The 16,432-nt window shown below is 34.6% G+C and overlaps 2 protein-coding genes across 2 annotated transcripts; both read left to right on the forward strand.

Annotated features, from left to right (window-relative positions):
- Positions 1-952: 952 nt before the first annotated feature.
- On the forward strand, positions 953-13,791 carry LOC111715638 (uncharacterized). Its single transcript, XM_023490987.1, has 6 exons — positions 953-1,056; positions 11,059-11,277; positions 11,473-11,529; positions 12,227-12,289; positions 12,775-12,859; positions 13,295-13,791. Exons 1-6 carry the CDS (start codon positions 971-973, stop codon positions 13,403-13,405), a joined length of 621 nt encoding a protein of 206 aa, XP_023346755.1. The 5' UTR covers positions 953-970; the 3' UTR covers positions 13,406-13,791.
- On the forward strand, positions 6,755-8,182 carry LOC111715637 (skin secretory protein xP2). Its single transcript, XM_023490986.1, has 2 exons — positions 6,755-6,874; positions 7,104-8,182. Exons 1-2 carry the CDS (start codon positions 6,803-6,805, stop codon positions 8,112-8,114), a joined length of 1,083 nt encoding a protein of 360 aa, XP_023346754.1. The 5' UTR covers positions 6,755-6,802; the 3' UTR covers positions 8,115-8,182.
- Positions 13,792-16,432: the final 2,641 nt, after the last annotated feature.

The raw sequence follows: 16,432 nt of genomic DNA on the forward strand, positions 1-16,432 counted from the left end.
GAATAACCCCATAAAATGTAGACATTTTTATTAGCAAATTTTATTGGATTCCTTGTCGACATTCATTTGATTGAGTCATCTGTATTTTCTAAACCGTACTGCAGTGTTCTTTAATCTTTATGTACATTGATATTTGTGTACATTTTGAGAAAACTAGTATTTATTTACTCAATGTACATTGTACAATAGTACAGGCTTCGGTTAATTTTTAATTTTGCTGAAAATCAAAATAACTTTTTTTCCCAAAAATTTTGAATTTCATCATTAACACATGCTTTAGTTACGCAACAATGTGAAATGATTATTTAATTGAGGTTTCCCTGTAAAAGTGACTTGTGGATCTCTGCTGCCGCATAGACAATCAAGGATAATTCGACACTTGTTATGTTCAGAAAAACGACAATTTCTTCCTTATTTTGATCAATGGAGAAAGGTTTAAAGGGTACCGTTGTGAACAGGGCATGCAGCTTTATGGAAACTCTTAACGAGTACTTTCTCGCCCTTAAACCGATCATTTCGGAAAATGGACAATTTATTCCTTATAAAACCGACCATTTCAGGAAATGGGCGGTTTCTGCCGGTCTTGTAGAAACCGCCCATTTCCCAACATGATCGTTTTCTGCCTTATAGACCCAAGGTTTTCGTTGGAGACATCAGATTTTTGTTGGATACTCTCATATTTTCATTGGGGACCCCCATATTTTCATTTCAGAGACCCCTGACTTTCGTTGGAGACCCCAAAATTTTCATTGGAGACTACCTACAGATTTTCATTGAAGATCAAAGATTTTCGTTAGAGAATTGAGACCCCAGATTTTCGTTGAAGTGACTGGTTTCTATAAGGCAGAAACTGCTCACCTTGGGAAATCGTCGGTTTCTATAAGGTACAAACCGCCCATTTCCCTAAATGGTCGTTTTTTAGGGCGAGGACCTATTTTAGAACCCCAACTGTTAAATAAGATTTTTCAGAATGTTTAGATTGAATGAATCTTATTTGATGAAGATATTGATCCTTCTAGCTGTAAACCTACCTGGAGTACCTGCTCCAGTTACAAGGTAAGATATTGATCCTTCTAGCTGTAAACCTACCTGGAGTACCTGCAAGGTAAGATATTGATCCTTCTAGCTGTAAACCTACCTGGAGTACCTGCTCCAGTTCCAAGGTTAGGCAGGAGAATATGGTTTTATATTATTTTCGGTATTAGGACATTTTCATATGTAGATTGTATAGATGGACATTTTTAGGTTGACATATTGTAGATTGACATTACGTAGTCCATCCCATAGGAGGACATTCCATAGAAGGACATTCCATAGAAGGACATTCCATTGAAGGACATTCCATAGGAGGACATTCCATTGAAGGACATTCCATAGAAGTAAATTCCATTGAAGGACATTCCATAGGAGGACATTTCAATGATAGACATTCCATAGAAGGGCATTGTATTGAAGGACGTTGTATTGAAGGACATTGTATTGAAGGACATTGTATTTAGGGACATTGTATTTAGGGACATTGTATTGAAGGACATTGTATTGAAGGACATTGTATTGAAGGACATTGTATTGAAGGACATTGTATTGAAGGACATTGTATTGAAGGACATTGTACTGAAGGACATTGTGTTGAAGGACATTGCATTGACGGACATTGTATTGACGGACATTGTATTGACGGACATTGTATTGAAGTAGATCGTATTGAAGGGCATTTCATATAAGGACATTGTATATAAGGACATTGTATATAGAATGAAATTATATAGAAGGACATTATATGGAAGAACATTTCTAAGAAGTACATTTCAAAGAAGTTCATTTTAAAGAGGTACATTTAAAAGAAGGACATTTCAACGAAGGAAATTTTAAAGATGGACATTTCAAAGAAGGACATTTCAAAGAAGGACATTCAAAGAAGGACAATTCAAAGAAGGGCATTTCAAAGATGGACATTTCAACGATGGACATTCCTAAGAAGGTCATTTCAGAGGAGGACATTTCTAAGGACATTTTAAAGAAGGACACTTAATAGGGGGAATTTTCGATATAATTGGACATTTTATGGAATATTGTATATTTAATAAAATTGGTCATTTAATGAAATCTTATTATATATATTAAAGATAGAAAGTTGTAATCTCTGACTGTCTGTTTCTTTGTTTGTCCGAGCATAACTCAGGAACCCCTGGACCGATTTGCCTTAAATTTTGATTAGGGAACTCGGAAGACTCACGGAAATGTTCTTAGCAAGCTAAGTTTATTGGGTCGACTTTAATGGAGAAAATTTAGTTTACCGGCCAAATCGTTTATTGCCGGTAAACGGCGAGAGTAACTGTAAATTACCGCAACAATTCCTTTGAAGATTTATAACTGAAAAAGGGAAAATCCTTTAAAATCATTAATTGTAGTTTTTCGCTTTAGACTTTTGGTTAGACTTGAATCTTTTGGATGGTGAGCTTGAGAAGTATATGTTTACAAAAGTCATCGTTGATAGGAAGATAATTAGGACTTGTCCCAAAATCTCTTTCGTTACCCATTTGGGGGGGGGGGATGGTTCGGAAATTTTTTGTAAAAAAAATCAGGAAAAATCGTTTTATTTTTCAAAATTTTAAAAATCTGGGCCATTTAGAAGAGTTTTGTTTTTTAATAAGATTTAAAATATCCGTTTTTACAATTTCAAGGGATAATCTGTTCCCCAGTCCTCACCCTTCCTGCCGTACGGATCCTGCGATTTTGACATTAAAGTACTTTTCTCAATCGCAACGAAATACAATTTTCTACATCATAGATATCCCTAGCTGGGAACTAGTGTGTTGAATACTCATAACCCCGCTTGATCTCGATATCCACTGTGGACACTTTTAATTTGAGAATCAATCCTTGATCTCTTCATTTCAGTTATTACTGCAGGGTACGATTAGGGATGGGCAATAGCCAGATTCGTTTTACAGAAACAATATGAGAAGGTTTCAACATTTTAAAACTGTATTCTGTAGAAGTTTGCTTTTATCAAACATGTAAATTATAGAAGAAAATATAAGTCAAAAACGATCGTTTTAAAAATATCTGTTTCGGGTTTATAAAACGATAGTTTTTGGTTCGTTTTTGCCTTATATTTTCAACTAGAGTAACAAGTTTGCATGTAGCAAACTTCTAGAGAATACAATTTTAAATCGTTGACTCCTTCTCAGATTGTCGTAAAATCTTTGAAAAAATGTAAATGTTTCTGTGAAACGAATCTAGCTATTGCCCATCGCTAGATACGATAACCACCGGATAAAGAATAAACATTAAATGAATATGCAGATTAACAAAGGATTGAGATCAAGCATTAATCTTCTCGATATCCACAATACAAGGGTTCCCAGCTCTTGTCCTATCTGCGTTCCCCAGTGAACGCTTTTTATATTCTTTGCTACTATCCAGGCTATCAATAAACAGGGTGTCCCACGAAACATGACGCTAGTAAGACGAACTGAAGATCTTCTTTGATCTTTGAAATAGTGTTCACCATCTATTGGTAAACCAACCTTTAGAAGTAAAATTCTAAAATTAATATTCACAAAGTACCACCAATCTTGGTATTTTTAAAATGTCGTATGCTTTATTTGTGCTTTTAATAATACCGGAGATATGAAGAATTTAGTTCAGATTTTTACAATTTAATAAAAATTGAAATCTGAACGAAATGCTTAATATCTCCGGTAATGTTGACGGCACAAAAAAAGATAATTTTGTGGTGTCAAGAGTCAAGACTCGTATACATGTAAAAGTAGATAGACGACTGCACATATACTCAGCCTGCTAATAAAAAGTTGCATTAATTCTTAAGACAAGGCCAAATTTGAAGTGTCGCAACGCCTTGGGCTTTGATTTTACTGCTCTAACTCACTTATGCTTTTTCTGTACCCTTTACTTGTACACTATGTACACTATGGAGCACCTATTGTAAGCTTTGATTTTTGAGAAGTAATTGGCAAAATACTCATCGATTTTTGCTTGAGAGTTTGAAACCTTTAAATCACAGTGACTGAATGTCACAAATATATTAAAGCCCACTTTCAAGTCGTCTTTCTATTGTCTTGTTTCGTGGGACACCCTGTATCTTATCAAATTCTATAGTATATTAAAATAAGGAACTTGAGTATCTAGTTTAACAAACTAAAGTACAACTTTTGTTTTCCATAAGTCATTTTAAAAATTATTACATATGAAATATATAAAAAATAATTTTCGCGGATCTTTTTAAATTGCTTAAGTAAATATAGTTCGGGTATGAAAAAAAACATGCTTTTTAAAGTAAGTAATTAATATTACCTTTAGGGTTGATCATATTAAAAACGATTAATTATAATAATCATTAAATTAACGTAACGCTATAACGGATATGAAAGATTTGATTTTTTCCTTGATCTAAATCTTACAAGATGGAGGGGGATGGCCTTCATGTATTGATGTATAAAGTACGGGCTAAAGAATTACATTTATTGTATAACTCTTCATGCCAAAAACCTGGTTCCAAATACGAACCCATTATCCTGGATTAATTAAACAATACTTTAATCTGATCAAATTCATCCTAGAATACTTAATGAACGTAATCCTTCCAAATCTTAATCTTATTTTGCTTGTTTAAGTTTTAACTGTTCCTTGGTTTATCAATCAACAATCAGATTTATCAAACTTCTCTTTTTATATGGGGGGGGGGTTACAGCCCCCCCCCCCCGGATCAGTAAAATCCATTGCTTCTGGTAGTTTTAGGCCTAAACGGGTGCGGAGCCCCTACCCCTTCCCCCTCCCCTGAAAATTTCTTTGTGTTTGTTTGATCTACATCCAGATGTGTTTTAGGGGGGGAAGGGGGGAATTGGAACTCGCATCCTCCCCCCCCCCTCGGATCAGGGAAATCTATAGGCTTCTAGTGGGTGTTTAGGCCCAATATGTGCTAAACCCCACTCCCCCCCACCCAGATGTAATATTCATACACTTAAAAGGAGTGTTCGCGAAAAATGAAGGGGGGTATAGGCTTACGACGAAAAACAATCGCTTTTGAATTTTGATCGCTACTAATCTTACTTATTTCTATCGCGTCTATAAGGAGAAAATTGTTAAAAACGACTTATACTAAAGAACGTAGCGTCCATACAAATTTAAGAAGTTGCAATAACGCATTAAAAATTTTTTTTCTCTAAATATTTTCCTTTTCGTGTAAAAAAATCTTTTTCATAAACCACTTTATTAGTCATGATTAGGCACTATTTATGATAATTGACAAATACTTCTCATCTTTGAGAAACCTCTCATGCCACTATGTCGAAAAATTTTGTAAAAAAATCTTTTATTTAAACATAAAACACAAGTTTAAAAGCATCTCCTGCATTACACAGGCACATTTTGATGTGTTGCGTATACTCATCACTGCAAAGCTGAGGCTTGGTCTGCCTAGCAAATCTGGGAGGCTTGTGTCTGCATAGCGGAGGTTCCCCCCCTCTATAATTTAGAATTGTGTATTTTATTTTTAACCAGATTCAAGTGTTTACAGTTTTGAAATCCTCATGTGCAGATCTACAGGGCTACAAATAATCATGGAATAACAGGCTAAGCTTTGGCCGAGGAATTTTTAAATATTTTTGTTTAATGCAGTCTCATTTTATGAAAGAAATGCATTTAGATATTTGGTTCGAATTTAGACTTCTTCTTGTTCAGATCAGACAATTTTTAATTTACTAGGCTTCGCGTTCATCTTTTATTTCAACTTTTATTTGTTGCTCAATCTTTCAGCATGTTCTCTTCGATAAAACAATAACAAACATTGCTGATTTACAATTTTGTTTTAATTTTAGGAAAATCAAAAAAGTTTGAAGTCATTTTTTTAAATTCTGAGCATCATAAGCCTTCCCTGGGGTCAAGTGAGGTCCCACACAAAATTTTGGCCCGATCGGTTCAGCCGTTTTGACGTTTATTGAATACAAAATCTAAGTAAAATTATAGCTTTCAGATCATGGTTTTAAATTTGAAATTTTTTCCAGTGGTTGGGTGAAATGAGAACTAGAAAAAGAATTTCTATTAATTTCCTCCATCTCTTTTATAAAAAAAAAATACCAAAATAGGGTCTTAAACTATATAAAAATGTATTATATAAATTTTTACTTATTATATTTTATGTAATAATATACTATTGTGTACTTAAGAGAATAACATTTATTTCTTTGCTGTTGTGTACTTATGAGAATATATTATATATTATATATACTTTGCTTGTCTGTCTGTATCCAATAAATGTCAAAACGGCTGAACCAATCGGGACCAAATTTTGTGTGGGACATGACGTGACCCAAGGGGAGATTTATGGATGATCAAAATTTCAAAAATTTGCTTATAACAAAATTCGATTAACATAAAAGTTTGAAAATCCACAAATTTTTTGTAAATCCGCGAACTTTTTTTGTTTGTTTTTTTCATAATGTATCAAAGAAAAATGTTCACAATTAAAAGAGAAGATGGGCGCAAAGCAGCCAAAAGCCTAGTAATATATATTTCTATAGTTATGTCTACTTTTGAGAATAATTTATTTATCTGTTCTATACTGTAGCTGTACATCCTCAAATTCTTGTGGATTCCTACATCAGTGGAGCATAATTTGTGCATAATCTTAGTCTCGTCAGTTCTGTTTTGAACCGGTATGGCAGGAGAGAAGTTAGTAATGACATTTTCAGAGTTTGCTTCGGGGGAAAAGCCCGAGTTCCACCGAAGGAGGTGACGCCTGGTGCCGGCGCCTATTCGGTTTATAGACAGGCGCCACATGGTATTTAAAGACGTTGATCCGACGGAAATCCATCAGTTGATCTTCAACTTTCAACAATACAACATGAAGGTAGACTAATTCAAATTTTTTTATTTAGATTTTTATTTCATTTACGTCAAAAATGGATCATTATATCAGTTTTGATTTAATTCATTCATGATTGTTTGAAATCCTAAATTACATTTAAACTTAAGTATTTTTTCTATTTTAAAGTGTTTTAAGGATGTAACCAACTGTGTTACTTTTTTCAGATAATATTGACTTTATTCTGACTTCTTCTAACTCATTTTGTTTTTAGGCATTTATCTGTGCAGCTCTGTTGGCTGTTGTTGCCGCTGACCAGTCCCACCACCAGGCTATCAAGATCGGAAATGCTCCATCTGTCTCCTCTTCTGTCTTCAAGCCTCATGGAGCCCATGTAGCATCCGTTGTGAGCCAACCACATGCTGCTCCCCAGTCTGTCAACAGCTATGGAAACAATGAGAAGCCAGTTGCTGGTGTGCATGCACCTGCTGCTCTTCCTCACTCTGTTGCCTATGCTCCTGCTCCAGTTGTTCATGCTGCCCCTTACCACCCCACTCCAGTTGTTCATGCTGCTCCTTACCATCCTGCTCCAGTTGTTCATGCTGCCCCTATTGTCCATGCTGCTCCAGCTGCTTATGGTGCCCCTGTTGTACATGCTGCTCCAGCTGCTTATGGTGCCCCAGTCAAGACTGCCTATGATGCCCCTGTTGTCCATGCTGCTCCCGTTGTCGAGGCTGCTTATGGTGCCCCTGTCAAGACTGCTTATGATGCCCCTGTTGTCCATGATGCTCCAGTTGTTAAGGCTGCCCCTGCTTACCATGCTCCTGCCCCCTACCATGAGGAAAAGGAGACTCCAGAGCCCTACTCCTACACCTATGGAGTTGCTGATGACTACTCCAAGGCTGCCTTCAGTGCTGCTGAGACCGCTAATGCTGATGGAGCTGTGACTGGAGAGTACACTGTTGCACTTCCCGATGGCAGAACCCAGCATGTTAAGTACACCGCTGATCACTACAATGGATTCGTTGCTGAGGTCACTTATGAGGGAGTTCCAGTCTACCCTGAGGCTAAGTCCTATGCTCCTGCCCCAGTTAAATCTTCTTATGCTCCTGCTCCAGCTAAGCCATCTTATGCACCTGCACCTGCCCCAGCTTATGCACCTGCACCTGCCCCAGCTTATGCTCCTGCTCCTGCCCCAGCTTATGCTCCTGCTCCTGCCCCAGCTTATGCTCCTGCTCCTGCCCCAGCTTATGTTCCTGCTCCTACCCCAGCATATCATGCATAAATAATGTTTAAACAAAAATTATTTATCTATTTATTGTTAGAAATATAAAACCATTTTGCACTTTTTTATATATTAGTATTGTAATCATAAAATTAGAATTAAAGGGACTGTAAGCTAAATGTTAAGTGACTTTTCATTTAAAGAGGGGCATCCCCGGTTCACAAAGGCACCCTTTAAACCTTTGGATGACACACTTTTCCTTATTTCTCTACAGAAATGCATTTAGTTGTTAAACCCTATATTTGAAGCCAGTTTTTTTATTTAATTCATATTAATATTTACTTTCTAGAAGTGGCAGAAAAAAAATTCACATTAAAATTTTTGAAAACTACATGGATTATTCTAGAATAAATTTGACGTCATCTACATTGAGTTCACACTATACGCTAGTGTATACTCCAATTTTGCTGCTTTTTACACCGTATTTAAGAGATATATCACTGACTTCTCTGTCCTCCATGCTTGGTCAAAGGTTTAAAGGGTACCCTTATAAATCGTGGATGTCCCTCTTTAAATGGAAGGTCACTGAAATTGGGCTTATAATCCTTTAAGTTAGTCAGATGGAGAAAATGTAGCAATGACCATTTAGAATTTAAAAACCTTTTGAATAAAAAGTTAAGTTAGAAGTAAATAAGGTGTGAAATGTCATTTAACTGTGTCTTCTTTACTTTTAACAAGAATTTACATTCAAAATGACAACAAATAAAGAATATATTCAAGGCAGACGATTTAATTAAACCTAGGAATCGTCATATTTAAGACTTTCCGATCGTCTTTACAATCTTTTCAATGACGGGTCTTGAATATGAACTGTCTTGTATATGACACGTTTCTAGTGAAAATGACATATCATTCAAAGATTTAAAGGGTTCCCATCTATTCTATACAAGTATCTTTTAACAAGGCCATTGGCCATGATTCATAACAGATCATGTAAATCTGTTCTTGTTCAGTTAATATCATTTACACATTGTTTGCCCAATACAATCCTTTTCCAATGTTCAGCATGGGCCCATGGCATGTAATGGCCAATATCAATAACATGCATTGGGCAATATCAATAACATGCATTGTCCAATATCATTAGCCTGCCTTGGCCAATATCATTAACATGCCTTGGCCAATAGCAATAATATGCCTAGGCCAATATCAATAACATGCCTTGGCCAATATTAATAACATACCTTGTCCAATATCAATAACATACCTTGTCCAATATCAATAACATGCCTTGGCCAATATCAATAACATACCTTTTCCAATATCAATAACATGCCTTGTCCAAAATCAATAACATACCTTGTCCAATATCAATAACATGCCTTGGCCAATATCAATAACATACCTTTTCCAATATCAATAACATGCCTAGGCCAACTATGTGTCTTCTTGAACCATGGTCTTGGCTTGAAGGTTTCGCTCAATACCTTATACCAATAAATTCTTTTATTTTAAATTTGATTGAAATGTCACCTGAATAAAACTGTTGTTTTTTCATTGTTAATACGTATTTTAAATATTATTCAATTAACGCATAATTGATTTTTAATTCCATGTGAATTGATGATTGAATGATAGGATCGGTGTTAAAATGTGGTTTAAACAATTATTGTTCAGTCAGAGCATATCATATACATAACAAGTTTTAGACAAAGTCAAAAATTGTTTTCATTCAATATTAGAACATGAACCGTTCTTACAAAAACAAAAAACTTCGGTACAAAAGCATACATAAACAAAAATCTGTACAAAACAGAAACTTCAATACGAAAACGGAAAACTTCAACACGAAAACAGAAACTTCATTACGAATACGGAAAGCTTCAATACGAATACGGGAAACTTCAATACGAAAACAGAAAACTTCAATGCGAAAGCAGAAAACTTCAATGCGAAAACAGAAAACTTCAATACGAAAACAGAAAACTTCAATACGAAAACAGAAAACGTCAATACGAATACGGAAAACTTCAATACGAATACGGAAAACTTCATTACGAATACAGAAAACTTCAATGTGAATACGGAAAACTTAAATACGAAAACAGAAAACTTCAATACAAAAACAGAAATAGACATTCACTCAACAAAAATCAGAGGCGATTTAAAGTTTGTTAAAATGTAATTTTGTAATTTCGAAAATGGGGGCTAGTCACTCTCGTCACTCCCTTCTGTCCTTTTCTCATCAATCTCCCCGTTATAATTGTCACACAACCTGGAACTACTATATTTCCGTCGGTATTTAGTATTTAGACTAATTGTGCCTCAAGCTTTTTCCCAGTATTCATGCCTACCATTACAATTATATCTCTGTAAAGCTTGGTTGGTATTTCAATAGTTCACTTTATATGGCATTGTTTTACTTTTTTTAGAAGAATATATTGATCTACAGTGTGTAACAAGAAACAATCTTCAGAAGCGATTATTTTCAATTTGATGCAATCTTTTAAGCATTTAAATAGTTATATCCATAATAAATTAGAGTTTAATGATAACCCAAAACTATAAGATACATTTTGGTTCTCTGTGCATGTGTTTATTATTAGTTTGTAAATGCATACAACATTGAACATTCTATTATGAATGCATACGCATTGAGCATTTTATTATGTCTGTAAAATATCATAGAATTAAAATATTTAATTACAAGCTACGGAACCCAGCTTTGCCTGGAAACCAACTAAAATTTCTTTGTAAAAGTCAACCTACTCAATGTAGAATCGTTAAACCAAGCTATAAGAACATTTGCAAAGTTCTGCTGAGCTTTGAGGCAAATCGGTCAAATGGTTAATGAGAGTTATGATCAGACATACAAATAAATAGGCACCCAAAGAAATGTTACATCTAAATATATATCGATTATGTATAGATGAATGAATATGGTATTTGTGTTCTTAAAGGATTTATTTTGGGACACCCTGTAAACAGTTTTTTTATTATTTAGATGTTCCCCCTTTATCATTATCAACAAGGTGGTTGAGTGGCAGAGCTGGTCGTCTGACATGAACCCCTACTTCCCTGTCCCTCCGTGTGAGTACGGAGGTCCCTTGCAGGCCATCTTAGCTGGAGATATGAACGCGGTTTTTCTCTTGGATGAACCGGAACTAATTCCCAGGCATAATACTTACGAGTTTCTCTGGTTCCTCAAAACCGGATATACCAGGTCAGGACGATATACAGGAACTCGACCCTGCCTCGGACCTAAATTAATTATCAGATTTTGTATGATTTTTATGATTAGAATTTGGACTTTTCTCAATGAATTTTTATTTCTAACGTTGTCAGAACAGCAAAAAATCCCCAAAAACATATAGAAAAATGAAAAAGGCTAACAAATCATTTAAAATTTCTTTTTCAGGCTTCAGAGAATGTTGGCTAAAAAAGAACCGTTTGAATACGACTTCAATATTCTCAGGTAAAAAGAAGTACACAACCAATTTTGAGATGCTCAGCCCTAATGGAAAGGGGTAGATACTGGATACCCATTTCTGAGATGAAAATGTTCTTTCATAAGAATTAGTGAAATCCTAAAATTGTCTCAATTCATTATTTTATATCTTTGGCTGAACTTTGCTAGAAGCAAAATTATGGAAACTGGTTGAAACAAGTTTTCTGATAAAAACATAGAAATGAAATTCAATTCATGTCGTTTTTCGGTCAATACCCGTTTTTGTCTCACCTCCATAAATCATTTATTAACAGAAAACTGCACTATAGAAAAACAAGAAAATATTTGTCAGTTTTGCTCGTAACTTGTGAAACGGACATACATCTGTTAATGAAGGATCACTTGACATTTTAATCTGTTGAATGAAGGATCATTTGACATTTTAATCTGCTAACTGAAGGATCAGTTGACAGTTTAATCTGTTAAATGAAAGATCACTTGACATTTAAATCTGCTAACTGAAGGATCAGTTGACATTTTAATCTGTTAAATGAAAGATCACTTGACATTTTAATCTGTTAAATGAAGGATCACTTGACATTTTAATCTGTTAAATGAAGGATCAGTTGACATTTTAATTTAAAATTCCCTTAATGATTTCATAGCAATCGATAGTTAATACCATGAAATATGATAAATTAGCATTAATAGATTTTTTACTCAGGGAGGGATATGATCATCATTCAGAAACATCTAGAAGAACTCAGTTCGGTCACGGACCTGTCAGGTTTTATTCTAAATTAATGTTTTTATTTCAATTTGAGATGTATTTTTTGTAAAAGCTTCTCTACCCCAATATTTCTGTCAAGGCCACACTTTTAGGGTTGTTAATCGTTTCGGTTCCTATTTCAATCGTTTTGGTTCCAATCTTAATTGTTTTGGTCCCTAATTTAATCGTTTTGTTTCCTATTTCAATCATTTTGGTTCCTATTTTAATCGTTTTGGTTCCTATTTCCTAATTATTTTTTATTCGTTTTTTATTCGATTTTTGCAAATATTTTCTCTCAGGGTCAAAATTTGGCAAAGTGTAAAAAAGCAAATGTTTAGAATAAACAAATTTTAAATTTCTGCAACTTTTAAGACTTTTGTGGAATCTTTTATAAAGTCAAAAAAACAATTGTCCTTCAATATTTTGTTACGAGAACTTTTTTGTAAGAAAATGTATAATGGGGGACACATATTTTTCAATAAGTTTATTTGTGTATTCTGTAGGCGTCCTGAAGTGCTTGATGATGAAGTTATATTCACTAATGTTGCTGGAGAAGCTCTCAAGGATTTCTGGAAAGGTCAAGACAAGGTAAAATTGTTATTTGTGGTAAAAAATTAGGTATAATTGATGTAAAAATAACAATTTGCAGCTACTGAGTTACTAGCTTTAGTTTTATTTGCATAAAACATTTTCAATTTGGAGGTCATTTTAGGTCATTATAGGTCATTAAAGTTCGTTATAGGTCATTAAAAGGTAAAACAATAGATTTGTTGCTTCTGCTGTATTTCCTGGGTTCCTAGCTTTCGTTTGATATGCTGAACGCCATAGTTGAAACATGTTCTATTTGTCGAGGTCGTTAGAGGTCATTAGTGTCCAATTTTATTTTATTTTTGAAAATTTGAACCCAAAAGGCATGAAGCCAAAGCATAAACGAGGGGAGGGAGCCCCCCCCCCCTCATCAGATAGGACATTTTCACCATCCCCTTTAGTACAACAATTCTTCGATCTGATGATTCTATTCAGGTCGGGTCGAACTTTAACGCCGAGGGTCTTCTACTGTATCCAGAAGATACTCCTCTTGGTTCTTCAACAGATGTACTGCAGGATAATCCAGAACACCAAACCATACTTTGATAACACGGGCACTAAGCTATACTTAATAACATAAGCAAAAAACCATACTTTGATAAAACGGGCACTAAGCTATACTTGATAACATAAGCATCAAACCATACTTTGATAACACGGGCACTAAGCTATACTTGATAACATGAGCATCATACCATACTTTGATAACACGGCACTAAGCTATACTTAATAACATAAGCATCAAACCATACTTTGATAACACGGGCACTAACAATACTTGATAACATAAGCATCAAACCATACTTTGATAACACGGGCACTAAGCTATACTTGATAACACGGTCAAATGATTTTTAATTTTCTTGTGTAATTTATACGTAAATTATATGTACGAGTTAATAACATTTTCATAATAAAGAAGTATAAGTATATCTCGTTATATGATTGTCTTAGAGGAAAAAAAGTAATGTTACATCGTCTATAGGCAACATCCCCCTACTGAACTTCTGACCTACTAACTAAGGTTAAGATTATTTCTGGGCCGAACGCTGCGGCTAGGACAGGCTAGGGGGCCAAGCGCCGCGGCTAGGACATGCTAGGGGGCCGGGCGCTGCGGCGACAAGTCCATTTAGCACCTGTAAAACCACGTGCTAGTAGGTCGGATGTGTAGTATTGCGGATTTGGCGTAGGTCAGAAGTGGAGTATAGCGGATTTGCGTAGGTCGAAAAATACACCACCGAAAAAAGGCGTAATTTTGGTATTTTGCTATTTCTTACTATTTCAGTTATATTGTTCTTAATTTATAGTGATATCCACAAAACTGTGAAAAAGTAGAACTGGTAAAAACATTATTTAAAATTATAGTCGAATAATTATGAAATATAGCAATTGTGTACACATAAACTACACAAGTTGATTTTTAAGTTAATCATGGTAAAACCATTTGCTTCACAACGACATCAAATTGACATGATTTTACATAAATGTCGTCTTCCTATCTCACTGTTGGGTCTTGCAAAGCATTCAATTTAAATTTGCACTTTAATATTTAAGTAGCAAGTTTTGTTGAACAAATGGTAGTATAAACATGGTTTACTATAGTAAAATAACAATATTATGGTTTACTGTAAATAACAATAATAATGATAAATAAGCAAAATCATTCTAAATAAACGGGATGTCAAGTAAATATGCCAATTTCTTGCAATACTCTGGCAAAAACTGCCAACAAATGGAAAAAGGCCAGATTCTGAATGTTTTTTTTCTATTTTTTTATTAAAACAATATTAATAATAATTAATAATGTAGCTTTTCCGGTGAGGGCATTTCTTGGAAATGGGAACAGTGTTTAAATGCATCAAATATCAGCTTAAGACGATGCACTGTCTGAAATTCAAAGTTGATGATTTAGGTTGGATATGTACTTATAGATTTTAGTTACAGGATTATCCACAAACAATGAGACTTAGCAAAGACGACTGTACGAAATGTATACTGTGTTTCCTTATCTTCAAGATTTCTTGAACCTCCACACTTTTATGCTAAATCATTGGAAAAGCCATTTAAAGATCACATTTTAGACAGAACCGGCATTTTAGAAAAAATTGCAGGTCGCCTTTACATCCTCATCCTTTGTGGGTAACTCTGTAAAATTTGTTTAAGGAAATTCGGAAATCGAGACTTAAAGAGTTACTCACAAAAGATAATACTTTAAAAGGGTGAAAGCGCAATTTCAAATGATCCTCCGTGGAAAGATGATGATGAAGATGAAGTATGATTTAGATATCCATGTTTTTGTTTATTTTCATTTGTTGTTTCTTTACAAAAGTGACTTAAGCGCACTTCTTGCTTACAAGAAACAAATTTCACGGAAATTAACGTTACAGGCAACAGCAAGGGATAACGGTTGTAAGGAATAGGACTAAATCTTCAGAACAGTCTTTTTTTGTGCGGAACCCTGTACCATCTGACTTATTGCTTAACTTGAATGCAATATGGGATTCAAATTCAATCAAATAGTATGTTATTATCTCTTACAGTATTTTACTTAAAACACCCAAATTATTGCTGAAGCCAATTCATAGGTTTATACCGAGAAATGCATAGCTGAATAAAAATTTAAATTGTCCTCACTATTTTTCTGAACCCCATTCCTGCGGGGGGGGGGGGTAAATTAACCCCACCCCCTGAAATTTATTACATAACTCAAAATATTGGTCTGAGGCTGTTGAAATTTTCTGACTTTTCCTAAATACCCAAAGCCTTCCATTTTGGGCCTAAAACCGGGCTTTTATACTAACTGCCCGAGTTCACAGGAACACTGCCTGAATGACTACTTTTTCTGTAACAAACTTAATCTTTGTTTTGACCCACTTTCAGTTTACAGATTTTGATAATTTTTGGCTTTTTTATAAGCCTATAAAATAAGGAAACGGATTGCACAAGTTAAAGTCTAAAATTCGTCTACCTATTCCAGAATTTTCTGGTTATCAAAGCATGACAAACATTTGTGGCAAATTTTTAACTCTGTTTGAGTTTTATTCAGACGGAATCCTTAATGCTTATGACTATACATGATATCTTTTTGCAGAGGTTAAAACTTTTGAATTTCTTAAACTTGTGACTTCATGTACCCAGGCGGTTTATTTATTTCCTCCCGATGGATCACTTCAGGTTGCATACAAGTAGGGTTTCCAGCGAAAAGGAAACATCGTTTCGCGAAAATTTTTTCGCGACCATGTCGCTCCATTTTCGACTTTCGATCGCTCGCGAAAAAATGCGAAAATTTCGCCAAAAAAATAGAAAATTATGCAAAAAAAACACGAAAATTTCGCGAAAATACAGAATTTAAAAAAACAAATGCAAAATTTTAGTGAAAAAGTTGCGAAAATTCAGCAAAAAAAAACACCAAATTTTGAGAATACCAAACTCATTTTCAAAGAAGGATTTATCCGCGAGCCCAATTGATGGATTAACACAAAATATAAATATAGATATAAGAACGACTCTAGGAGACATCAGACATTTCGCGAAAATATTTTCGCATTTTCGCGAAGTTTCTGAGAAAAATAA

This window comes from Eurytemora carolleeae, unplaced genomic scaffold (genome assembly GCF_000591075.1).
Source record: "Eurytemora carolleeae unplaced genomic scaffold, Eaff_2.0 scaffold1833, whole genome shotgun sequence".
Taxonomy (NCBI): Eukaryota; Metazoa; Arthropoda; class Copepoda; order Calanoida; family Temoridae; genus Eurytemora; species Eurytemora carolleeae.